Source organism: Amblyraja radiata, chromosome 32 (assembly GCF_010909765.2).
Source record: "Amblyraja radiata isolate CabotCenter1 chromosome 32, sAmbRad1.1.pri, whole genome shotgun sequence".
Lineage (NCBI taxonomy): Eukaryota > Metazoa > Chordata > Chondrichthyes > Rajiformes > Rajidae > Amblyraja > Amblyraja radiata.
This window is the reverse complement of record NC_045987.1, coordinates 28,364,930-28,392,626: the sequence shown is the minus strand read 5'-3', so window position 1 is coordinate 28,392,626 and position 27,697 is coordinate 28,364,930. Positions and strand designations below refer to the sequence as shown.

The 27,697-nt window shown below is 45.7% G+C and overlaps 1 protein-coding gene across 2 annotated transcripts; it reads right to left on the bottom strand.

The window, feature by feature from the left end:
* On the bottom strand, positions 1-27,632 carry LOC116990682 (torsin-2A-like). Of its 2 annotated transcripts, none has more exons than XM_033048593.1 (5): positions 27,428-27,632; positions 12,365-12,630; positions 7,938-8,113; positions 6,684-6,811; positions 1-3,359 (listed from the first exon to the last, which is right to left on the bottom strand). In XM_033048593.1, the coding sequence occupies exons 2-5, from the start codon at positions 12,530-12,532 to the stop codon at positions 3,115-3,117; spliced, it is 717 nt and encodes a 238-aa protein (XP_032904484.1). In that variant the 5' UTR covers positions 12,533-12,630; positions 27,428-27,632; the 3' UTR covers positions 1-3,114. The 2 variants fall into 2 exon arrangements, with proteins under 2 accessions (XP_032904484.1, XP_032904483.1); XM_033048592.1 differs by lacking the exon at positions 27,428-27,632 and adding an exon at positions 26,825-27,018.
* Positions 27,633-27,697: the final 65 nt, after the last annotated feature.

Genomic DNA, 27,697 nt, shown 5'->3' with positions numbered 1-27,697 from the left:
CCTTGTGAACATTTTTATAAATAGTATTGCACATTGACAATTTAAAAATCATGTATAAATGTTATAAACATTGAATACACAGTGAGGAGATGATTTCTCCTGCTGGCAGAGTCCCGTTCAAAATAAAAATAATTTAATACTGGAAAATATTAAACAGAACAATTTCACAAATCAGTAAATATGCAAAGCATCGGCATGAATATGCATTCAAATTAGGGGTGTAAACCATTGTGTCACAGAAATTGCCGATTTACTGAAAAGCAGCGGTCCCGATTTGGATTTGAGAAATGCAGGCATCAATAGTGGATTACTTGCGTTGAGATTATTACACAACCCGCGCCACTGGTCATTAATGCTGGACGTCTCACAGACACTCAGGGGCAGGGAAGGAGAACCCCCTCAACCAAGGGTCACGGTGAGTGCCATGGGCCAGAGGTCACGGCATGGGCCACAGGTCACGGTGGGTGCCGTGGACCAGAAATAAGGAGCCTACCCAAAAACATTTTCAACATAGCTACATTTTTCAATTGAACACCTTAAAGTGCTAACATGAACTGCAAAGTTGGTCCGACATTGGGTGGCAAAATGTTTTAATTTGCACTTTGGAATAGAAAGTCTGCCTAACAGGACTGATAATCAGGACTTGTTTTTCCGGTGGGGGTAGGGGGGAGAAGAGGAGATAAACCACGAGAGTGGGTGAATTTTGACCGGTTACGGAGAGGCCAGAGGCAACTGGATCGCCCACGTTTACTCACTTAATGGAGGAGCAAACAAAACAGCAATTTACTGCACAGCCGCTTGCTCTGAAGGACCAGTCCACACAACGCCGCTGTCTGCAAAACAACTCCCAAAAAACACTGCAATCCTTCCCACACATGCTCTTCCATTGATCTCGCCAGTTTCCAGTCCGTTCCGTGAAGCCAAATCTCTCCACTGTATCCCACATGGAAATAGTTTGTCGTCAATGGTCAGAAGAAACTGGGAAGCCAAAGATCTGACATCCATCGAGAGAGATCAGAGTTCCTGCATGTACAGGATAGATCGCCTTTATCTACTTTCAGTTTGCACACTGATCATGAAGTACACCACACCTGCTCAAAATGCTTCAACTATTTCAACACTCAACTCAGTCTCCCTTCAGCCTGTGGATTTTTCTGTGCTCAATAACCTGGAAGCCAGATACGAAATTTTAGCAACATCAAATCAAACACTGCCTTTCCTAACAGCCCGTCAGGAGAATATGCTTCTCCTCGGGCAACTTGAGAAATGGCGACTCTGACCACTGTATAGTGGGTCTCTTCCTTTCCTGGGACACCCACAATTTTGAAAGCCAGCCCTCTGTCCATTGAGCAGTCTGGACAGAATAAGTGACAGGAGAGGTCACTGCATCCAAGCTTCTCCCTGCCTCCCCAAGGTCTGCTATATTCACAGTCTCTCCTACTGAAAGATAGGGAGTCTGGCCAAGCACAACTAGCTGCTGCTTCTGCAGATGCTTACTTTAGACTTTAGATACACAGCATGGAAAAAGGCCCTTTGGCCCACCGAGTCCACGCCGACCAGCGATCCCCGTCCACTAACACTATCCTACACACTAGGGACAATTCACAATTTTACCAAAGCCAATTAACCTACAAACTTGTACGCCTTTGGAGGGTCGGAGGAAACTGGTCCACTCGAGGAAAACCCATGCGGTCACGGAGAGAACGTACGAACTCCATACAGACAGCATCCAGAGTCAGGATCAAACCCGGGTCTTTGGCGCTGTGAGGTAGCAACTCTACCGCTGCGCTACCGGGCCAGACAGGTACTTACTGACCTTGTATTTGCATCAAGCTTTGTTAGTCGTGTTCCAAATGCCTTCTGGAACAATGAGCCGGGTCACCAAAACAGGACACCAATCCTAATCCAAGTTACTAACCAGCAAGTGATCAGATTTTCCCCAAGCGAGAAGTGGATACACAGAACTACAGGGGCTGGAATCGTGCATGGAACACAGTGCTGCATTAACTCAGCGGGTCAGGCAGCATCTCTGGAGGACATGTTTAGGTGACGTTTCAGGCCGGGACACTTCTTCAGACTGCTGATCTCACTGATATACTAATAGACATGCAAATGCTTAAATTAAATTCTCTTGGAAGACCAAATGTTTCTAATTTACAGCAGTTACACATTTTCTCATTCATTATTTACTTGGATCTCTATTCAATCTCTCGTCCTGAAGGGCAATACAATTTTGATTAGGAAGGAACTGCAGATGCTGGTTTAAACCAAAGATAGACACAAAAAGCTGGAGTAACTCAGTGGCTCAGACCCTTCTTCAGTTTAGTTTAGTGAAGCAGAATGGAACAGGACCTTTGGCCCATCGAGTCCACGATCACACTAGTTCCATGTTACAATTTACCGAAGCCAATTAACCTACAAACCTGCACGCCTTTGGGATGCGGGAGAAAACACGGAGGGAATCCACGTGGTCACAGAGAGAACGTGCAAACTCCACACTCGTGGTCAGCATCAAACTTGGGTCTCTGGCGCTGTCAGGCAGCAACTCTACCAGCCACGTCACTGTGTCACCCTGTTCAAGGGAGTCAAGGGTTACGGGAAAAGGCAGGAGAATGGGGCTGAGAGAAAAAGAGAGCTCAGCCATGGTGATGTGGTTGATGGGCTGAATGGCCTAATGCTGCTCCTACAACCTACAAAGTTAATGCAGCTAATCAAGGTTTGCCGCTAACACAGGCAACTTTGCCTGACTGCACTGTAAATGAACACAGGTTGGAGACAGACCACCGGGTAGGCCTTTTGTTCATCATCTATTTCTCAAACTCTGATTCAGAATAACATTTTGCCTGCAAATTGCACTCCAGTTCCTTGATGACACTGGGTAATCCGATCTTCATTTTTCCAAATTAAACAACGATATATTTTTTTAAATATTTAATCCGGTAAATGATGTCATCTTCATTTGAAACTGAAAAATTAAATCCCTAAAACAGGACATTGATCAAAAAGTGAAGGGTAAATCATCAAATCATTGAGTCGAGCACGTTACTGCTCTTCCCTTTCCATCAGGCACGTAGCAATGGTGCTGACAGGATACAAATCCTTAGACAGCCTGTCCTACAAGCTAAAGTCCAACCTGGCCGAGACTGTCTTGCAGCCCGTCTGAGAAAATAACTTCTTATCCTCCGGGAAGAAGTTCATGGAATTCACCACGTCAGTGATGATCTCAGCCTGGAGTTTGATTTCCCTGGACAGCATCTCACTCCGCACACATTCCTTCACGTGATTCCGCTTCAAGGGGAGGAACGGTACAAAGTAATCGACGAGCTTCTCGTTTATAATGTCAGCGTTCCAGAACCCACCTGTAAACAAACACAGATAACGTTAATATAACAAACAGGACGGAAATGAAATCCACCACCATTTACACAATGTACAGGGCCCTGGTGAGACTACACCTGGAGTATTGTGTGCAGTTTTGATCTCCTAATTTGAGGAAGGACATCCTTGCCATTGAGGGAGTGCAGCGTAGGTTCACAAGGTTAATTCCTAGGATGGCGGGACTGACATATGATGAAAGAATGGGTCGACTGGGCTTGTATTCACTGGAATTTAGGATGAGTGGGAATCTTATAGAAACATATAAAATTCTTAAGAGATAGGACAGGTTAGATGCAGGAAAAATGTTCCCGATGTTAGCTGAGTCCAGAACCAGGAGTCACAGTTTAAGAATAAGGGGTAGGCCATTTAGGACTAAGATGAGGAAAAACTTTTTCATCCAGAGTTGTGAATCTGTGGAATTCTCTGCATCAGAAGGCTGTGGAGGCCAATTCACTGGATGTTTTCAAGAGAGAGTTAGATTTAGCTCTTAGGGCTAACAGAATCAAGGGATATGGGGAAAAAGCAGGAACGGGGTACTGATTTTGGATGATCAGCCATGATCATATTGAATGGCGGTGCTGGCTTGGGGCTCAATGACCTACTCCTGCACCTATTTTCTATATCTCTGTTTCTATCTGTGAGTAAATCAGCCAAGAGGGCATTTGTGTAGCAAATCTAGGAAAGATATTGTCAATATAAGAAAATATTGAGAGGGTTCCGCAAAGATTTACGAGGATGTTGCCAGGACTAGAGGGTGTGATCTATAGGGAGAGGTTGAGTTGGCTGGGTCTCTATTCCATGGAGCACAGGAGGATGAGGGGTGATCTTATGGAGGTATACATAATCATGAGAGGAATAGATCGGGTAGATGCACTTGCCCAGAGTCTCTTGCCCAGAGTAGGGGAATTGAGAATAAGAGGACCTAGGTTCAAGGTGAAGGGGAAATGATTTAATAGGAATTTGAGGGGTGACTTTTTTTGCACAAAGTGTGGTGGGTGTATGGAACAAGCTGCCAGAGGAGGTAGTTGAGGCACAGACTATCCCTTTGTTTAAGAAACAGTTAGACAGGTACATGGAAAGGACAGGTTTGGAGGGATATGGACCAAGCGCAGGCAAGTGGAACTATTGTAGCTGGGACATTGTTGGCCGGTGTGGGCAAGTTGGGCCGAAGGAACTGTTTCAGCACTGTATCACTCTATGACTCCATGGAACAGCCAGACTGGGCGATCGTTTCGCTGAACACCTTCGCTCAGTCTGCCTTGGCGTACGCGGACAAACACTTTAAATACTCACGCTGATCAGGCAGCATCTGTGGGAAGAATGTTTCAGTTCCAGCACCTTTCATTAGAACTGGGAGAGAGGAGACAGGTTGGTGTTCAGTGGCAGAGAAGTGGGTGGACTGTGGTATCTGGAGAGTTCCAATGCAGGTCTTCACCAGGACTGTTGCACCCTTCCTTCTATTGCCCAGTCTTGGTAGCTCACTCTTTCCTGGTGCCCGCATCCACTGGTCATTTCTACACGTTGTCATTTTGGATCAGTTTGTCTCTCTCTATCGGTGTAGTCTGGTCTAGTGAACACGACCCAAGCCCAACACACCAAAATAGTTCAGCAGCTCAGGCACCAACTCTGGGGAACATGGATAGTTCCATTGATGTCAGCCTGTGAGGAGAGAGCCGCCGAGCCAGTCCCCCCAAGACCAGAGAGCAGGAGGATGGATCTGGTGACAATGACGCCGGATGTGACAGGCGAGGCCGGTAAGAGAGGAGAGGGAACCGGGGTCTGGCTACCGCACGCTCGACGTTGGCTGCAGGAGGCACCTCCGGGGCACAGAGATGGACGGGACAAGGAAGGCAACGGACGGCTGGAGGCCCGACAACAGCCTGGGGCTCACCTGGATCGGGCAACGATCATAACAACTAGAGCACAGACTGGACTTTGCAAATTACGTCAAACATGGCACCTCTTGCAAGCGGGCTTAGTGGACTATTTCTATATACTTGCTAAAGGATGTGCTTAGGTATGGCGATACTGTGCTGGACTATATATAAGAAAATAATTTCACTATGTATTGGCCCATGACAATAAAAGCACCATTGAACCAAAGCGCACACTGATTCCAACTTCTACTTTAACTCATTTGGTCTCACCCAATGAGATATTCCCTTTAATTGATCCATCCCTCCCCCATCGTCTCCCCTATGGACAATCTACCCGTTCCAGGTATCAGTCAGGTAACCATGTGGGTAGATTAGACAGATGTGGCTTCCAGCTGCTGGAATTTGGAAGAGTGGGATATACCTGGAAACTGGGGGGTCTTTCTAGGGTGGATTAGAGTGAATGATTTCCTGTGTCAGAAGAGCAGGCTGACCCAGTGGCACCGGTGGTAGAGCCGCTGCCGCCCGGTGGGACGGGGGTGAAATAAGTTGGCTCAGTGCAGCAGAGGGCGGGCTGTGGGCCTAACTCCCTCTGGCCGTACAGCTCCGTGAGGAGGAAAAATAGAATAGAATGCCTTTAATTGTCATTCAAACAACTTGGTTTGAATGAAATTGCATTTTCTACAGTTTTTACATTACAAAAAAAAACAAAAAACAAGACCCACACTTAACACAGTTGACACAAAAATCCATCACAGTGAGTCTCCAATACCTCCTCACTGTGATGGAAGGAAAAGTCTTATCTCTTCCCTTTGTTCTTCACCCACGGTCCAGCAGTCCAACTGCAGTGTTGAGGCGAACGGGAGCTCCGATATTAAAGCCCCCTGCGGACAATGGTAAGTCCTGTGGCCATTAAGCCGCGCGGGGCGATGTTAGGCCCTGCTCCGTATCCTTTAAGCCCCGCGATTCCAGCGGGAGAAGTTGCCGTTGCGGTAGCTCCGACAAGTGGTCTGCCACCAGGGACCTGCGAGCTCCCGATGTTCCTGCCCACTGGGCCTGCGGCCGGAGCCTCCGAAGCTCCGAAGTCGGGTCGCAGCCGCGCGCCACCACAGCTCTTCCCGCTCCGAAGACGGCCAGCTCCGCGATGTCAGGTCCGCAGGCTCCGCGACTGGAGCCCTCAGGTTAGTCCCAGCCGGAGGCTGCCACCGGCTCCTCGATGTTAGGCCCAACGGGGAAAACGTCGGGTCCCCGTGCAGGGAAGAGATTAACGGTTTCCCCCACATCCCCCCCCTCCACCCCCCACATATACACAGCTAAAAAAATAATAAAAACTAGGCTCAAGACATACATTTAACAAGACAAAAAATTTAAAAAAGACAGACGACTGTAGTCGAGCCGCTGCCGTTAGGCGGCGCCACTCCCATCACTTACTGTTTCTGTTATTGAAAACCGCTCTGGAGATGTTGGATTCCAAGTCTTCCAACTGGATCTCTTCCCGGTCCTTGCCATTCTTCCAAAAGTCCAGCACCACCTGATTGATCAGCTCCCCTCCGGCATTGCTGGTTACAAAACACAAGCTCACAGTGAGGCTGGCAGGCAGGCACGTGCATGCTTGCTTCATCTGGCAGAGTGCTGAGGGGTATGGGGGGGGGGGAAGTGCTGTGGAGCGTGGGCAGAGTGCTGAGGGGCATGGGGGGGGGGAAGTGCTGTGGAGCGTGGGCAGAGTGCTGAGGGGCGTGGGTAAGCAGAGGCCGGGTGTGCTGCCCTGGGTCACTAATCACAAGTGTACTACACACCGTCTGTGAGCTAGTTAGTCAATGTTTATTTATGTGTTTATATATATGGTCTATGCTATAGAGACACACTGAACTGCTCTGTATTTATGATTACAATACTGTTGTGCTGCAGCAAGCAAGAATTTCATTGCCCTATCTGGGACACATGACAATAAACTCTTGACTTGACTCAATGAACCTATGTCGACAGGTCAGAAATAGTCCTTTATTCAGCAGTACTGTTGCCGAGAAACCGCTATTCCTCTGCATCCAGGATCTTGTTTCTAACGTGACATTTAAAGGCATATTGTGTATCTGAACTGGCAGTTAACAAATGCAATCAGTTTGTGAAAATGACATTTTGAATTATCACAGGAACAAATCAACAATGGCTGTAATATTTGATGTATTTTTTCCTGCCTCAATCCTCCCACGGCCGTTTCCACACATCTATCCATCAGCGATGAACAGCAGGAGTGGGAAAGTTCTCCCAGATGATTGCCTTATCCTTAAACCACAGCACGGTGGCGCAGTGGTTGAGTTGCTCCCTTATTGCACCAGAGTCGCAGCTTCGATCCCGACTACGGGTGCTGTCTGTACGGAGTTTGCATGTTCTCCCTGTGACCGTGCTGGTTTCCCCCCGCATTCCAAAGACATACAGGTTTGTAAATTGGCCTCAGTAAAATTGTCCCTAGCGTGTAGGACAGTGCTAGTGAGGGTGAAACACTGGTGAGGGTGCAGGAAAGATTCAGAAAAAACAAACATGAGGGACGGCTGGTGCTCTTTCCTTGGGAAGGAGGTGGTTAAGGTACGGCCAGAATGATTCCTGGAAAGTAATATAAAAGGCTATGTTTTCCTCTGTGCATAAGAATAATGTGAGTATAGGTCATTATAGGCGCACATAACTTACCCTATAAAAATAAACATTGCCTTGCGATAATCCGTGCCAAACATAACATGTGTGTCACCCAGGAAGGGCTTGATGGCATCGATTAAACCAGGATGCATTTTATCCATCTCATCAAATATGAACACCGATCTGCTGCAGTCACTCAGATTGCCACTGATCCAAGTTTTCAATTGCTCCTGAGAAGACAAGTATGTGATAAAGCAAGGTATTTATTCAACAACACTGCATCAACAATGAGTTTGTGATAATGCAGAGCACAAAATCCACTGTAGTCGGCTATAACGTAAACCAGATCAATTTTCTCTGAAAACGAAGTCAGTTTAAAAAACCAAAAGGAGCAGAAACTACAGATAATTTACATAATAAAAACAGAATAACCTTGAAAAAGTAGCAATGGATTGAGGGAAGGATGATCAGAGTCAACAGCATGGGATGGCACAGTGGTAGAGTTGCTGCCTTATTGCACTTGCAGTGCCGGAGATCTGGGTTCGATCCCGACTACGGGTGCTGTCCGTGCGGAGTTTGTACGTTCTCCACGTGACCGCGTGTTTTCTCCGAGAATTTTGGTTTCCTCCCACACTCCGAAGACATACAGGTATGTAGGTTAATTGGCTTGGTGTATGTGTAAATTCACTAGTGTGTGTGTGTAGGATAGTGTTAGCGTAGGATAGGGATCGCTGGGCGGCGTGGTCTCGGTGGGACGAAGTGCCTGTTTCTGTGCTGTATCTCTCAACTAAACATGGAAACAGGCCCTTCAGTCCAACTTGTCCATGTTGACCAGGATGCCACGGCCACACTCATTCCACCTGCCGAATCTGGCCCACATCTCTCCAAACCTTTCCTGCCACAGCTTCATTAAAAATAGGTACACAAAATATATCTTGGATACCAACTTATCACAGTGTGGTAGTGGGTTTCACCAACAGGGAGAATACCAACATCTACGCTCTGGAGTTAGAGCATACATACAGTTTGTGCAGGAGCAAATTGACACACAACATAAACACTAGGCAAGCACATGATTGATTATTAATGACCAAACTTCACAAAGGCAAGCTATGACCAGGTGGAAGTTGAAGGTAGATGCTGGAAGATGTTGCTGCCCTTATGCAGGGTCTAAAGCAAGGGGTCATGGTTTTAGATTAAGGGGTGATCCGTTTAATAGAGACAAGGAGTGATTTCTATCAGATGTTGTTGGAAAGGTCTGGATCCAGTAGTAGAGTTGCAGCCTTACAACACCAGGTTCGATCCTGACTACGGGTGCTGTGTGTGCGGAGTTTGTACATTCTCCTGTGACCTGCGTGAGTTTTCTTTGGGATCACCGGTTTCTTCCAACACTCCAAAGCGTGCAGGTTTGTAGATTAATTAGGCTGTGGGCCGAGCATCAAAAATGTGTCTAGAAATCAGTTTTCGTGACCCAAGTCACCAAACTACATGAAATTTTCCACAGATTTAGATGAAATATAATTGAGAAGGAAGTCATAACTCTTCAGTGCCAAACGTTGCACATTAATTAATTAAACTAATTAGAAAATGAGATCGGGAAAATAAGCGCCATCTAGTGGCCAATGCCCGTATTACATCATGGGCAGCCTATTTCCGTGTTGCAGTCCATTTAAACTATATATTATTATACACACACACACACACACACACACACACACACATATATATATATATATATATACACACACACACACACATATATATATATATATATATACACACACACACACACACACACACACACACATACATATATATATATATATATATATATATATATATATATATGTATATGTAACCTGTAAATATGAATGTAATCATATTTTGTGGACAGGCTCTGAAGAGTGGAGGGGCAGAAGCTGCAGAAAAAAATAATCTCATATTACTTAGGTCTGCATGGACTTCAATTCATAAAATGTCAATTTCTTCTTAATGTCAATGAGACTTACACTGTAATTTACTACAATTGATAAGTTATTTCAAGTTTAAGTAAAGGCTACAGAAAAAAAATCTCAGTCATTAAGTCTGCATAGACTTCAATTCATAAATTATGGAGAAAACACATCACCATTCAACACCAACATACCCAGAATGTTTTTCATTTAGTTTAGAGAAAGAGTGCAGAAACAGGCCCTTCAGCCCACCGATCCATGCCAACCAGCGATCCCCACACACTAACACTTTCCTGCACACACTAGGGACAATTTTACTTAAGCCAATAAACTTACAAACCTGTACGTCTTTGGAGTGTGGGAGGAAACCGGAGCATCCTGGAAAACCCAACACAGATCACGAGGTGAACGTACAAACTATAGACAGCACCCATAGTAAAGGGTTTCAGGAAGTTTTAGTAACTGTAAACTGATTTTCATTTTCTGGATAATGCATGAAGATGACAGTTTTTTAGGATATTTCCAGCCATTCCTGAAATTCGACTTGGTGTCCATTATTTGTTCTCCTGAACGTATGTCCACACCGTCTCCGTCTACGCCGCATCTGCACCCAGGATGAGGCGTTCCATACCAGGGCATCAGAGATGTCCTCATTCTTTAGGAAACGTGGGTTCCCCTCTTCTATTATAGATGAGGCTCTCACCAGGGTCTCCTCTATATCCCACAGCTCCGCTCTTACTCCCCATCCCTCTACTCGTTACAAGGACAGAGTCCCCCTTGTCCTCACCTTCCACCCCATCAGCCGGTGCATACAAAATATAATCCTCCAACATTGTCGCCACCTCCAGCGAGATCCTACCACTGGCCACATCTTCCCATCTCCTCCCCTTTCAGCTTTCCGCAGAGACCGTTCCCTCCTCAACTCCCTAGTCAATTCGTCCCTTCCCACCCAAACCATCCCCTCCCCTGATACTTTCCCCTGCAACCGCTGGAAATGCTACACTTGTCGCTTTACCTCCCCCCTCGACTCCATCCAAGGACCCAAGCAGACTTTCCAGGTGAGGCAGAGGTTCACCTGCACCTCCTCCAACCTCATCTACTGCATCCGCTGTCGTAGGTGTCACCTTCTCTACATCAGCGAGACCAAGTGCAGGCTCGGCGACCGCTTCGCCCAACACCTTCGCTCAGTCCTTACTAACCAACCTGATCTCCCGGTTGCCCAGCACTTCAACTCTCCCTCCCATTCTGAATCTGACCATTCTGTCCTGGGCCTCCTCCGTTGCCACAGTGAGACCCAGAGCAAATTGGAGGAACAACTTCTCATATTTCACTTGGGTAGTTTACACCCCAGTGGTATGAACATTGACTTCTCCAATTTCAGGTAGTCCTTGCTTTCTCCCTCATCCCCTTCCCCTTCCCAGCTCTCGCACACTCTACTGTCTCCACCTCTTCCTTTCTTTTTCCCGCACCCCGCACCCCGCACCCCCCTCCCCCCCCCCGACATCAGTCTAAAGAAGGGTCTTGACCCTAAACGTCACCTACTCCTTTTCTCCATAGATGCTGCCTCACCCGCTGAGTTTCTCCAGCATTTTTTAATAGTCTACTATTAATTTGATGATTGTTTGTTTGTAAGCTCAATATAGGCAGATTTTGATCTTGAAAAAAAACTCCAAAGTCCGGTTTGCCCATGCGCTCGGTCTACTGGAGCGGCTCCCGATTCATGCAAGCTCTAGCCTCCTGCAGGGCCTCCCTTCATCGCCTTCAACCCAATCAGTCCTCGAACTGACGTCCCTCTCCTGCCCTGGCCATCGTTGTGTCCTGGGGCCGCCTCCTGCAGTCCAGCTGAAGGCGATGGAGGTATTACCCCGGTTCACCGTCCTACCGGCCCTTGCTCCTCCCGCCCGACATCTCCAGCAGCTCCCTCTCGGTACTGTGGTCCGCCGAGCCTTCGGGTCTTAGGTTGGGATCTTGCTTTACGTGACACAACGGGAAGTTACATGAGCCTATACAACACAAGTTTCATTTCTGGACTTTGTGATCTTTGTGTTGAAAACATATAAACTCAATGTCCCAGAGTTTGAAGGATTCTACCAAGAGAAGTCTGAACAAGGGTCTCGACTTGCATCATCACCTATCCATGTACTCATCAGATGCTGCTTGACCCGTTGAGTTACTCCAGCACTGTGTCCTTTTGTATATTAACTAGCATCTGCAGTTCCTTGTTTCTAAATGTTCACTTCTCATTGGTACAGAGCTCACTGCAGCATGAGGGAATAGAGAGGGCCACTGCTGAAATTACACCAAGGGGTACCACCACAGCCTTTTGCCAGTCTGAAGAAGGGGCCTGACCCAAAATGTCACCTATCCATGTTCTCCACAAATGCTGCCTGACCCACTGAGTTACTCCACTGTTTTTTACGCAAGATTCCAACATCTGCAGTTCCTTGCGTCTACCCCACCCCAAATCTCTGATTCTTGGCCATATGACTGGAAATAAATGTTGTACAATTCTGAAAAGAGATGTCTTACCTTATAGGTGTGGATCTGGCAGGCATGAGGAAAGTGCAACGTAGGTATAAACTGGTGCACGTAGGAACTCTTCATTCCTTCCCGGTACAGATTCCTCATTAGCAATGAGGTGACGTAGCTTTTCCCGGTGCCCGACCAGCCGTGGAACGAGAGCACAAGTGGCTTCATTGGTGTGCTGTCTTCTGTAAACCGTCGTATGGCACTAATGATCACTTCTCTGGCCAGGTGCTGTCCAAACACGTGGCGATACAGATCAAGTTCCACATCTAGAGGGAGGATTCACAAACAACAGCAAATGTTCACTCTTCATTTTAGTTTAGATTAGAGATACAGCGCGGAAATAGGCCTTCGGTCCATCAAAGTCTTTTTCGACCAGTGATCATCCATACACTAGTTCTCTGGATTGTCACCTTGTCGTGGTGGAGAAGCTTGTGTGGTCCTGAGATCCTGAGAGCAATGCCGTCTGGGGCTATACTCCTGGTATGGCCACCCATGGCGGTACGTTCGAGGGGGAGGTCCCTGACAAAGGGGTAAGCCATTTAGAACGGAGACGAGGAAATACACTTTTTCTCACAAAGAGTTGTGAGTCTGTGGAATTCTCTCCCTCAGAGGGCGGTGGAGGCCGGTTCTCTGGATGCTTTCAAGAGAGAGCTAGATAGGGCTCTTAAAGATCGTGGAGTCAGGGGATATGGGGAGAAGGCAGGAACGGGGTACTGATTGAGGATGATCAGCCATGTTCACATTGAATGGCGGTGCTGGCTCGAAGGGCCGAATGGCCTACTCCTGCACCTATTGTCAACCCAACCAAGACCTCAACGGTGGAACAGGCGGAGGACGATGGCTGACCTTAGTGGAGTGTCTCAATGGCTGGGAAGGCGGATGAAGGCTGCAGCAGAAAAGGGTCCCCAGTCATCTTGGACTCCATGCCACTGGATCCTGACCCAGATCTGTCAAGGACCATGTGGTGGCTGTCGATGTCCAGTCTCCCCACGTTAGACAAAGTCACACACTGGCGTCCTCCCAAAAGAGGACAGCCATACTTGTTTCGAGTGACCGCCGATGTACTAGTTCAATCCTGCATAGGGACAATTTACAGAAGCCAATTAACCTACAAACCTGCACGGTTTTGAAACGTGGGAGGAAACCGGAGCACCCAAAGAAAACCCACAGTCACAGGGAGAACGTACAAAATCCATATAGACAGCACCCATAGTCAGGATCGAACCTGAGGCTCTGGCGCTGTAAGACAGCAACTCTACCGCTGTACCACTGTTAGTTTCCATCACCATTAACGATTTATTTAAAGAAAAAAGGTTTGGTTAAAAAAAATTAAGAATGAATTTAGAATCCAGATTGTGTACTTCTGGCAGAATGGCAAATGGAGACATCAGACCCTAAACACATCATAGCCTTAAGAATCAGGCCATTCAACACACTGTGCCCACACTGACCATCAAGCACCCATTCGTACTAACCCCCCACAAACCCCATATTATTTTCACTGTATTCCACTTATCACTGCCAATTCTACCATTGCCTACAAAACAGAGGCAGATTACTGCAGCCAATTAACCTACTGAACCACATGCTTTTGGGATGTAAGTAATCACATGGAAGCATCCCGCATGGTCATAGGGAGAAGGTGCAAACTCCACATAGACAGCAGCAGAGGTCAGCACTGAACCTGGGCTGCGGGAGCTCTCAGGCAACAGCTCTACCCGCTGCTCCACCCCAACAATATCATTCTCCATTATTCTGCTTGTAAAAACTTTTCCTCATTTTACTTTGGTGACAAAGGAGATTACTAATGCCCACGTGGATGTTATCCACATGGACTTTAGTAAGGCTTTTGATAAAGACTGATCCAGAAGATTAAGACCGCAGGATTAATAATCATCCTCCACGATAATCCTCAACACTGGTACTCAGATAGTGATCAACTTCTGGAAGTAAAGTGGTACATGCACCATGTTATACATTGTGGCCTGGACCACCCATATTGAAGCAATGGCCAAGAAAGCACACCAACGCTTCTTCCTCCTTAGAAGGCTTAGGAAGTTCGGCATGTCCCCAACAACCCTCACCAACTTCTACAGATGTGGCATAGAAACCATTTTATTGCGATGCATCGCAGCGTGGTTTCTGAACAGCTCCATTCAAGACCGCAAGAAATTGCAGATAATTGTGGACGCAGCCCAGATCATCACAATCCAGCATAATCAAGAACGAGTCTCACCCCAGTCACTCCCCTTCTCCCCTCTGCCATCAGCCAAGAGGTACAGAAGTGTGAAAACACACACTTCCAGATTCAGGGACAGTTTCTGCCCAGCTGTCATCAAGCAACTGAACCATCCTTTCACCAACTAGAGATAATCTACCATCTACCTCACTGGTAACCCTCGGACTATCTCCAATTAGACATTACTGTACTTTATCTTGTACCCTTTATCCAGTATCTGCAGACTGCTTGATTGTAATCATGTATAGTCGTTCCAGACTGATCAGCACGCGACGTAAAGTTTTTCATTGTACCGTGGTACACATGATAATAAATTAAACTAAACTCCCATTCCAGCCTTTCTGCTGGGCCTCCTGCATTGCCAGAGTGAGGCCACACGCAAACTGGAGGAACACCACCTCATATTCCGCTTGCCTGGCTTACAACCCAATGGTATGAACATAGAATCCTCCAAATTTAGGCAACTACAATAACCCCACCCCCTTCTTCCAGACCCCCCCCCCCCCCCCCCCCATCCATGCCCCACCTGGACGCACCCGTTTCACCCTTCCCCTACAGACTTTCCCGTAGCTTCACAATTTGCAACGCTTAGAAACATAGAAAATAGGTGCAGGAGTAGGCCATTCGGCCCTTCGAGCCTGCACCGCCATTCGATATGATCATGGCTGATCATCCAACTCAGTATCCCATCCCTGCCTTCTCTCCATACCCCCTGATCCCTTTAGCCACAAGGGCCACATCTAACTCCCTCTTAAATATAGCCTATGAACTGGCGTCAACTACCTTCTGTGGCAGAGAACTCCACAGATTCACCACTCTCTGTGTAAAAAATGATTTTCTCCAATCTCTTCAATCTCTGTCTTATACCTTCTGCCATTTTTTCGATCCCTGTCCAACCATCTGCCTATCAAGAACTCCCCTTATCTGTATCCACTGTTACCCATGTAGGGAGGAACTGCAGATGCTGATTAACGCAAAAGAAAGACACAAAAAGCTGGATAACTCAGCGGGTCAGACAGCATCTCTGGAGAAAAGGAATAGGTGACGTTTTGGGTCGAGAATCAGCGATCCAGACCCAATATATCACCTATTGCTTTTCTCCAGAGATGCTGCCTGACCCACAGCTACTCCATTTCTTGTCTATTACCAGCTGGGCTTTGTCCTGCCCCTCCTCTCTTCCAGCTTTCTTTCCTCCTCCCACAATCCATCTGAAGAAGGATCTTGACCTGAAACGTCACATATTCATGTTCTCCAGAGATGCTGCCTGACCTGCTGAGTTTGTTTTTGTAACCCAGCATCTGCAGTTCCTTGTGTCTGCTTTGGACAGAGGATGTTCCTGGGCTTCCATTTTGCTGCTAATGTCAGCGTGAGGAGAACAGCCCACCCTGGAGAACGGACAACTGTTCTGTGGGTGTCCAGGAGGGATGTTGGCAGGGTTCAGAGTCTGCCTGTGCCCACAGCTAATCACTTCTTCATCACTTCACACTTTACTTTACAGATACAAACGTGGAAACAGGCCCTCTGATTACTCCATAACAATATCCTGTACACTAGGGACAATTTACAGAAGCCAATTAACCTACAAACCTGAACGTTTTTAGAGTCTGGGAGGAAATCGGAGCACCCGGGGGAAACCCACAAGGTCACAGGGAGAACGTACACACTCCATGCCAAAGATACTAGATACTACGATCTTTGCTCCATACCCGCAGTTAGTCTGGGTCTCCGACACTATAGGACAGCAGCTCTACCGCGGCAACACTGTGCTGCCCTGGTGCAAAGGTGCACAATTAATAGTGTAGTGATTCTAATGTGTATGTAATATTACACACCACAGAAACTGGCTATTTAGCCCAACATGTCCATGCCGACCAAGTTGCGTAGCTGAACTAGTCCCTCTTGCCCGTCCCTGAACATTTCCTATCGGTGTACCTGTTCAACTACCCATTAAGTGGCCATTGTACCTGCGTGTACCACACCCTCTGGCAGCTCGTTCCATACACTATCCTTTTTTCTGTGGGGAAAACAAATGCCCCTCTAAATCTTTCCCCTTAAACCCGTGCCCTCCAGCTTCAGACACGCCCGCGCTGGGATAAAGAATTACCATTCTGTAAACATGATTCTGTAAACCTCCACAGCCTCCTACACGCCGGGTGGAAAAGCCCCAGCCTGCCGCAGGTGAGTGGGAGACGGTCGGACCACAGCATCCTGTCAATGCAGGAGCGCTGGGCTGTACCACCACTCACCAATACTTTCACACTCTTTAACCAAGCACGGGGTTAAAGTCTTCTGCCATGTGTTCATGGTCTTGTTTTTAAGCAGAAGCAGCCAGGAAGCCTTATAGCTGATGCCTGTTCTGTAATTTAGTTTAGTTTAGAGGTACAGTGCGGAAACTGGCCCTTTGGCCCACCGTGTCCTCACCGACCAGTGATCACTCCTACACTAGTTCTATCATACACACTAGGGACAATTTATAGAAGCCAATTAACTGACCAACCTACATTTTATTGGAAATCGGGAGGAAACCGGAGCACCCATAGAAAACCCACGCAGTCACAGGGAGAATGTACAAACTCCACGCAGGATCGAACCCAAGTCTCTGGCACTGAGGCGGCAACTCTACCGCTGCGGCAGTGTGTGCGCACAATCTGTCCAACCATTTCAGATCTTTAGATGCTCTTCATCAGCAGAAATCCAGAATCTTACAAACTTCACCTGACGCACTGAACAAAGCATGTTGTACCTCAGTATACGTGACAATAAACCTAAACCTGACGTGCATTCTGTGATGTATGCACAGCTTGCTGAACCCCTTCCTTCCACTACTCATCTTTAGATGCTGTTCAGTGACAGAAACCCAGAACCCTGGCACCAACTCTGCCCACACCTTTGTACAGACACTTCCAGCTGGGTGAGAAACAATAGCCTTTGTCCCAGTCCCAGCAGCATTGAAACTATTTGTAACAAAACTAATCTTCAACATAGATGTGAGCTTGTGGACTTTGCAGCTACTCGACACGCTGCCCCAGACTTCCATTCAAGTGTTTGCTGTAAATTCCTCAACACCCGATTCATCAGGAACTGAAGAACCACTTTAAGTTCTTTGGAAATTGACCGAAGATAGACACAAAATGCTGGAGTAACTCAGCGGGACAGGCAGCATCTCTGGAGAGAAGGAATGGGCGGCATTTCCGGTCGAGACCCTTCTTCAGACTGAAAGTCACAGGAAAGGGAAACATAGAAAATAGGTGCAGGAGTAGGCCATTCGGCCCTTTGAGCCTGCACCGCCATTCAATATGATCACGGCTGATCATCCAACTCAGTATCCTGTACCTGCTTTCTCTCCATATCCCCTGATCCCTTTAGCCACAAGGGCCTCATCTAACTCCCTCTTAAATATAGCCAATGAACTGGCCTCAATCACATTCTGTGGCAGAGAATTCCAGAGATTCACCACTCTCTGTGTAAAAAATGTTTTTCTCATCTCAGTCCTAAAAGATTTCCCCTTTAACCTTAAACTGTGACCCCTTGTTCTGGACTTTCCCAACATCGGGAACAATGTTGATATCGGGAACAACGAGAGATATAGATGACGATGTAGAGAGATATAGAACAATCAATGAAAGATATGCAAAAAAGTAACAATGATAAAAGAAACACTATTAGCTGTTTGCTAGGTGACCTGCAGAATAAAAGCTGTCAAGTCAGAGTCACAACATCCAAGTTAGGGGTCGAAGTCAAATGTCTAAGTTAGGGTCTAAGTGACACAATAGATCAAATTAAACTGTCGGTCAGTGCCTAACACCAATACATTAATGGTGAGAAGTTCAGCCACGGTGATGCTGTTTAAGCCTAAGAATAGTTGGCATCTATTATTTACAAACCAGAACTGAGAGACACAGACAGAACAAAAACTCATCCACGATGACCAAGATGCGCTCTCTAAACTAAACGCATTTACCACGTTAGGCCCATATCCCTCTAAACCTTTCCTATCCATGTACCTCTTCAAATGTCTGTTAAATGTTGTTATAGTACCTGCCTCAATTACCTCCTCTGGCAGCTCGTTCCATATACCCACCACCTTGAGTGTGGAAAAAGTTACCCCTCAGGTTTCTATTCAATCTTTTCCCTCTCACCTTAAACCATGTCCTCTGGTTCGTGATTCAGCTACCCTGGGTAAAAGACTGTGCATCCAACCTAATCTATTTCCGCATGGTTTATACACCTCTGTAAGATCACCCCTCAGCCTCAGGTACTGGCAACATCCTCAAATCTTCTCTGCACTCTCTCCAGCTTCATGACATCATTCCTATCACAGGATGAGCAAAACTGCATGCAATACAGTACTCCAAATGCGGCCTCACCCAACGTTTTAAATGACTAACATTACGTCCCCAACTTCAACACTCTATATAGAAAAAAAGGAACTGCAGAAGCTGGTTTAAAAATAAGACACAAAGGGCTGGAGTAACTCAGTGTTTCATGCTGTATCTATGGAAGACATTTTGCGTCAGGATCCTTCTTCAGACTGATTGTAGTAGTCAGGAGAAAGCAAAGAGAGTAGTGGGAGCGGGACTGGCAAGTCTGGCAAGAGATAGGTCGATACAGGTGGGGGGGGGGGGGGGGTTATTGGCAAATTGGTGAACAAAGGCCAGAGATGAAAAGGCAAAATGTGTAAAATAAGGATAGAAGGTGTGAAATATGAAGTCAGGGTACGGCAAGTAAATGGAAAGGGTCAAGGGAAGGAGTAAGGGAGAAAAGGGTTCTCATCGAGGTGGGGAGCAGGGAAGAGAGGGGGAAAGTGGAATAGGTTTTTCTACTTTAGTTACCTAAAATCAGAGGACTCGATGTTCTCCAAGAAGTTGCGGAGGGAGCAGTCTCTGCAGAAGGCAGAAAGAGGTGGGATTGGGAAAACGTGACTGGTGGTGGGATCACATTGCAGGGGACAAAATGTCAGAGGATGGTTGTTGGATGCAGAGGATTGTGGGGTGAACGGTGAGGACCAGGGGAGCTCTATCCTTATAACCATATAACCATATAACAATTACAGCACGGAAACAGGCCATCTCGACCCCTCTAGTCCGTGCCGAACACATAATCTCCCCTAGTCCCATATACCTGCGCTCAGACCATAACCCTCCATTCCTTTCCCATCCATATAACTATCCAATTTATTTTTAAATGATAAAAACGAACCTGCCTCCACTGAAAAAGCTACTTTCTTAACTACTAAACCAGGTTCGCTTCTTAATAAACAGACACCACACAAACTGTTTGGTAGACCAGATCAAAACTTTACTTAACATCGGCCGATGGAAGGAGGGAGGACTCCAGTCAAGTGACCATTACAGACACTTGACCGTCCTCCGTTCACCTTCTCTGAACAACAGAATTACATTGCCTTAAATAGGGTTTTTTTGTCCCCTTAGCACATTTCACAGACATTAGTCATGGTCAGAGGTACAGGAAAAGGTTTCCACAGAATGCATCACATCAAAGGCCTTTGTTTACATAGTACAAGATAACATTGGCCATTTGGTTTACGACATTTTATCTTTCCACTTCCCTGTTCCTCTCTCGTCCTTCATAAACATTGGCTATTTGGATAAGGCCATTTTATCTTCACAGAGATCACCCTAGCTCTGTCATTTGGTCCTTCATAAACATAGGCCATTTGGTTTATGGCATCTTACTTCACAGATATGACTAGCTGTTTCTCTCTTCCTTTCTCGCCTCCTCCCCCATAACATTGGCCATTTGGTTTATGGCATCTTACTTCAAAGAGATCTCTCTAGCTTCTCCTCTCTGCTTGTCACTTGGGAGACAATGTTATAGGATTTATTATCTCACACACAGCAACCTGAGGCAAGCCTAATTTGAGACTAAATATAAGCTGCAAGCTAGCCCAGAAGCCAATTTAATATCTTCTTATATTTTAACTAAAATTCAGCTTCATCATTCCATCCTTTTATCAAATTTTTGATAACAACTACAGTCCTTGCTGAGTACATACGAAAGACAATAAGCATCTCATCAGACAAATTAATAGTACACTAGTAACACAATCATTTCATAGTGGACAATCGTTCCACAAGTCCCTCCAAACATTTTAAATGGCCACCAACCTCCCCCGGACGTGACACTAAGATACTACCATAGGACAGGAAAAGGATCATTAAAATTGCTCAGCCTTTATTCGGCTTCGCTTGGAATTCCCCGTGTGCTGGTGTAACTGGTTCATGCTTCTCTTGTGTGGCACTGCATTTGCAACATAACAATGCCTGTCACAAATATACTGTTTCCTAAAATACACCAGTGCCTTGGTTGTGGCAAAAACAGGTAGATTTAACTGGCCTTTGCAGACCTCTTACTGTCTGTAGTCAGGGTATCTTTGCTGCGCTTGTCATGTTTGACTTCAATCTTGTTTAAAAGGAGGTGTGTACCATCCTTTAAATGTGGGTTAGTCCACAAGTTTGCCATTCTGAAGAAAGTTCAGTCCATGTGGGCTGGGCCACCCCAGAATAAAGGGTGCATCAATAGCCCATAGTCCTTGTTTCCACAAACTGTTCACAGTCAATCAAATGTATCCAGCGACGATGATCTTCAATCTTTACAGCAGTTCATGTTGTTAGCAACACTTGGTTGTTCTTTTCAATACAGTCTCAATTTATTTTCTTGTCCCAGCACCATCATCGTATAGCTTTTATGGCTTCCAGCAAAGCTCCTCCATCCTGAGAATGTAGATCTGGCAAGACATGGGTTAATTGCCGTCCATACATAATTAGTTAATTGCCCAGGGCCTGTAGGTGGCTTCCCCCCCACTCTCCAGGGGGTGGACACAGCAGCTTTTCCTGTATCAATAAAAAGTTGTGAATCTTGTTCCCAGCTGAGTTTCTCCAGCACTTTTGTCTTCCTTTGATCCTCGTATCTCAGTTCCTTCTTAACACTTCCCTGTGAACTTATTCTTTAATCCAATTATATCCGAAGAGGCTCTCCCCACCTAAATATTCAATTCTCCAAATATGTTCTCTTCCCCAATCTACTTCCCTCAAACCCCCTTTTGTAAGTCATAAGACAATTTTTCATCTACCTAATTTCCCTCACACAGCACATGCTTCAACATCTTTTTGTTTGCTTGAAAACAGTAATCTTGCTTCATTTGCATTTTAAAAGACAACCTCTGTTATCATATCAAAACAATCTTTCCTAAAAGAACTCACTCAGAATCAGTAATCAATAATACATTTTCTTTTTCTCTGTAATTTTGACATTTCCAATCTCATTTAACACTTTAATCGGGATGAGTCTTTTTTAAACTTGGTTCAAAAGATTTATAATCAACCAACACATTTTATCATTCGAGTATAGCTCCGCCCCCCCATTCATGCCTGTTTCTTAACGGAGCACACCATAAACTGTCCATTTGCATTTTAAAGGACAAACTTCTTAAAGCTACACACAACTTTGCTCATTGCTTCAAATTTCACACATTCCACATAAAAAACATTGTTTTACAAGCAGTACATATACAAAAACATTGTTTTACCAGCAGTATATATACAAAAACATTGTTTTACCAGCAGTATATATACAAAAACATTGTTTTACCAGCAGTATATAATATTTCATCTTCAAAGACATCTCTATGTAATTTACTTTCCCTTTTTCTGACAAGACTTCTGTTTACCAAAATCCTGGTTACCTAACCCTAATTGGACATTGATCCAGATCATGATTAGTCAGACTCCCCTTGACTTTTCAGTCTCCCTAGCTCTTTCCTCATTTCTCCATCAAATTTCCCTTCATCCCCAATTTTTTTATAACATAGTTGCCTGTCAGAAAAAGGATTTACCTCCGGGGTAATTTTGTTTTGCAATCCCCATTGACTCTTTCCACCATCCCAGATGCCTGTGGGTGGTGTACACAGTGAAATTGCAGTCGAATATTACAATGTGCACATTTTTCCTTATTAATAGTGGTTAAAATGAGGACCATTGTCTGAGCTTATGACATTAGGTATGCCAAACCTGGGAATAACTTCTCTTAACAACAATGTTACCATAGTTTCAACAGTATTATTAGTGGTTGGTAGAGCTTCACTCCATCTGCTAAATAAATCTAAAATCACTAAGCAATATTTATAACTCTGAGCCCTTGGTATTTCAATAAAATCAATCTGTATGCATTCAAACGATCGTGATGGCATTGGCGTCAACGCTGAGGGTATCTTAATTGATTTGCCTGGATTATTTTGTTGGCAAATTTTACATTCAGAGGCCTGCCACCACGTTTCCTTTGTTATCCTATCATTCCTTCCTTACCAGCATGGGTAAGACGAGTAAAAATGTATCGAATACACCAACTTGTCCAAGCGGGGTGTGCTGAATCAATGGCACAGCCCTCTTGTTTCCATAGTTATATTATATATAAGAGGCGTCCCTCTGTAATGTACATACCTCCTTCATGTTTGGCAGGACCGTTCTATTTGCTAGCATCTGTTTACGTGCTGTCACTATGCATTTGGATGTACAGGCTGCCTGTTTGGATACACTATCAGCAACCTATTGCCTTTTGCTATAGGGTCCCCAGCACCAGTGTGTGCAGTACATTTAACAATGGCCAGCTGTTCTGGTAGCATCAATGCGTTAAACAAATTACGCATAGAAAGGCATTCCTGTGCTCCCAATCCTGGGGAGCTTTGTAAGGTCAGAACTTCAAGGTATAGGGATGTTACTGACGGAACTGTCACAGGTAAGGATGCCATTGCTACTGGTAGGACATAGGGAGGTGGACATCTCCCAAGATTATCTAACTCCTCATCTTCATTACCAAATAGGGTCGTCGTGCCAGACACGAAGTCTCCTCCAGAGGATTTACCAGTACTGGGTTTATTTTTTTCTAACCATCACCTGTTTCTCACCTCCCTGTTTATCACCTCTCTTAATCATTTTCTCTTGTTCCTCCGCCCACTGGCATTCTAGTTGCAATACTTTCCATCCTTTCATAGTGTTATCCTTGTTTCATAACTCTATCCCCTTCTTACATACAGTATCCATCTAACTTCGAACTCTACTTTCCTCATGCTTCTCCTCTGTTCCTGCTTTCCATGTTTTAATTCCTTTCTCCCATTTCTTTCCTGTCTTCCTTTCCCATATAAATGTCTCTACATTCCATGTTCCCCCTACTGGCCAGGCTTCATCCCCCAATTGTTTGGTCAACTTGTAACTTAACATTCTAAATTTCTTATTATACCTAGGATTCAAATAACACATATGATGGACTGTTATCCAGAGCATTCCTCATAGATAGATAGAAAGAGAGAGAAAACAGACTTCTTAATTCCGAATCGTTCCAAATATATCAACTAGGCTGACCCGCTAATGAGACCCCAGTTTCTCAATTTGGCTGACTTTTTAACCCTTTAATATACGACCCAAGTGTCTCAACGAAGCAGACCCACTAACCGGGACCCCTGTTTTTCAACCTGGCAGACTTCTTAAACTTAATATACAACGCCACTTATTTCTCAATCCGACATCTCTTCAGATGTCTCAATAAGCCAGACGCACACCTCAACCCCCATTCAACCCGACAAATCACGGATGTCTTAACGAGGCCGATGAGCCCTTAGTAGAGAGAGATAAAAAAGAGAAAACAAAGAGAGATAGAAAGAGAAACCGCTCCAGTCCTTCTTAAAAATATACACAAGCCCTTCTTAAAAATACATGCACAATTCTGTCTTAAAAATACATACACAATCCCTTCTTAAAAAAAAAACATATAAAGCCCAACTGGTCTTACCTTTGTCTGTTTCTAAGAACCTCGGCAGGGAACCAATTCAATGTCTGCTGAAGGATCACAGATGTTCCTGGGAGTTTCTAGGGAGTCGGTCTTACAAGGGGGCCGATAGAGCTCAGTTATCTCCCTTCCAATCCCGGCAACCTCTGCAACCTCTTGCACAGTCAGCTGTTGATGTGGTCCCAGCGAGGCCTGCATAACTACGCCAATGAAAAAGCTACTTTCTTAACTACTAAACCAGGTTCGCTTCTTAATAAACAGACACCACACAAACTGTTTGGTAGACCAGATCAAAACTTTACTTAACATCGGCCGATGGAAGGAGGGAGGACTCCAGTCAAGTGACCATTACAGACACTTGACCGTCCTCCGTTCACCTTCTCTGAACAACAGAATTACATTGCCTTAAATAGGGTTTTTTTGTCCCCTTAGCACATTTCACAGACATTAGTCATGGTCAGAGGTACAGGAAAAGGTTTCCACAGAATGCATCACATCAAAGGCCTTTGTTTACATAGTACAAGATAACATTGGCCATTTGGTTTACGACATTTTATCTTTCCACTTCCCTGTTCCTCTCTCGTCCTTCATAAACATTGGCTATTTGGATAAGGCCATTTTATCTTCACAGAGATCACCCTAGCTCTGTCATTTGGTCCTTCATAAACATAGGCCATTTGGTTTATGGCATCTTACTTCACAGATATGACTAGCTGTTTCTCTCTTCCTTTCTCGCCTCCTCCCCCATAACATTGGCCATTTGGTTTATGGCATCTTACTTCAAAGAGATCTCTCTAGCTTCTCCTCTCTGCTTGTCACTTGGGAGACAATGTTATAGGATTTATTATCTCACACACAGCAACCTGAGGCAAGCCTAATTTGAGACTAAATATAAGCTGCAAGCTAGCCCAGAAGCCAATTTAATATCTTCTTATATTTTAACTAAAATTCAGCTTCATCACCACCACCTTCACTGGAAGCTCATTCCACACAGCTACCACTCTCTGAGTAAAGAAGTTCCCCCTCATGTTACCCCTAAACTTCAGTCCCTTAATTCTCAAGTCATGTCCCCTTGTTTGAATCTTCCCTACTCTCAGTGGGAAAAGCTTTTCCACGTCAACTCTGTCTATCCCTCTCATCATTTTAAAAACCTCTATCAAGTCCCCCCTTAACCTTCTGCGCTCCAAAGAATAAAGCCCTAACTTGTTCAACCTTTCTCTGTAACTTAGTTGCTGAAACCCAGGCAACATTCTAGTAAATCTCCTCTGTACTCTCTCTATTTTGTTGACATCCTTCCTATAATTAGGCGACCAAAATTGTACACCATACTCCAGAATTGGCCTCACCAATGCCTTGTACAATTTTAACATTACATCCCAACTTCTATACTCCTTGTTCTGTCTGAGGGACAGGGAGTGAGAGCGGAACCATGGGACACAGAAGAGACGTGGGTGCAAGATCCACCTATGACAGCCTGGAGGAAGTCACATTTACTGAAGGAAGAGGACTCCCTCAGTTATCTGGAAATCCACTCCCAGTTATCTGGACCACAATTCCTCCCGAGTCTCTTGCAAAGACATTATTTCACCATCTCCACCACATCTGTTCCCAAGAGGAGGCTTCACACTCTGGGACATTAAAGATGCCTTCTTCCTTTGGTAAACATGTCCCCTCGACCCTCAGAGATGGATCCCTCACCTGTAGTCTAAGATGATGGATGGAGTGCTTTGCCCAACCAATATCGAGATCCTTGCAGCAATACTCAACTCTTTGAAGATGGTAAAGAGCCTTTGTCGAGTCACCAGACAAGTCCCTCAACAAAGAATAATCAACCTTTAACTAATTCTGAAAGTCGTGCTGTATATTTATAGTAGATCCAAGTCTCTGCCAAGTTAAGGCCATATAAGTGTTTAAGAAGGAACTGCAGATGCTGGAAAATCGAAGGTAGACAAAAATGCTGGAGAAACTCAGCAGGTGCAGCAGCATCTATGGAGCAAAGGAAATAGGCAACGTTTCGTCCCGATGCTGCTGCACCCGCTGAGTTTCTCCAGCATTTTTGTCTAAGGCCATATAAGATATAAGGTAAGGGATATGGGGAGAAGGCAGGCACGGGTTATTGATAGGGGGCGATCAGCCATGATCACAATGAATGGCTGCGCTGGCTCGAAGGGCCGAATGGCCTCCTTCTGCACTTATTTTCAGTTTCTATGTAAGTGTTAAAGAGTGGCATAAACACTTGTGTGCACCAGAGGATAAAACTGCATCACTTTGACAACCTTCCAACTCATTAAATAAAAAAAGAATCCCTTAAATGATTAGTCTGTACATAAATAAACTGTAAAGGATGAAGTGGCCACACTGAGCAAGTGCCCCCCCCCCCCTTGCACAGACAGAGCCGGGCCTGTGTGGCGGTCACTCACCGTCGAGGCGGGGCTGGAAGGCGCAAGGGCAGGAGTGTGAGAGCTGGCAGTACACGGCGCGGAGAGGGCGGCTCAACTCCCAGGCGGCGGCGGCGGGGGCCGGGATGATGATGATGAGGGTGAGAGGCAGCCAGAGGTACAGGAGCCGCAGGCCCCAGGCTCCCGTCGCCATGACGCCTATACACTTCCGCTTCCGCCTCCCACCCCGCACGTCACGTCACGTCACCCCCATGGAGCAACGCTGCACCTGGCGCGCTTTTTGCCCTCTCCTTCATCCCTCCCTCCCACATTCCTTCTTTCCTCCTTCCCCCTCTCCTTCATCCCTCCCTCACACATTCCTTCTTTCCTCCTTCCCCCTCCCTCACACGTTCCTTCTTTCCTCCTTCCCCCTCTCCTTCATCCCTCCCTCACACATTCCTTCTTTCCTCCTTCCCCCTCTCCTTCATCCCTCCCTCACACATTCCTTCTTTCCTCCTTCCCCCACTCCATTCCCTCCCGCCCCCATTCCCTCTTTCCTCCCCCCATTTTTTTGACTCAACATCCGCAGTTCCTTGTGTCTAAAGTGAATTGTGATTATTATTCACCAATGTACTGTGCACTGACCTGAAGGGCTTAATTTAGGAAAAATCGCCCTTGAAGATTAGGGGAATCGCCCCCTATTCGAAGCACCTGCCACGTTTGTTTTCAGTGGTGGACAATTCAGGAAGGTTCCAAGATCATGCTCAGCCTCGATGATAGCTGGGCCCGGCATGTGGGGACTAAAGAAGCAGAGGCACTAACAGCTCTGGTCAGCCAGAGGTACTGAACAGATAGACACAAAGTGCTGGAGTAACCCAGCGGGTCAGGCAGCATCTCTGGGGGAAAAGGATAGGT

Bases quoted from the DNA above. Each gene is read 5' to 3' on its own strand.
- LOC116990682 (XM_033048592.1), bottom strand. From the start codon at position 26,996: ATGGCGACGGGAGCCTGGGGCCTGCGGCTCCTGTACCTCTGGCTGCCT. The intron at 8,114-12,364 runs GTAAGACATCTC...TTGTCTTCTCAG, and splicing joins GCCAGATCCACACCTATAAG to GAGCAATTGAAAACTTGGAT. The intron at 3,360-6,683 runs GTAAGTGATGGG...GTTTGTTTACAG, and splicing joins GGTTTTCAATAACAGAAACA to GTGGGTTCTGGAACGCTGAC.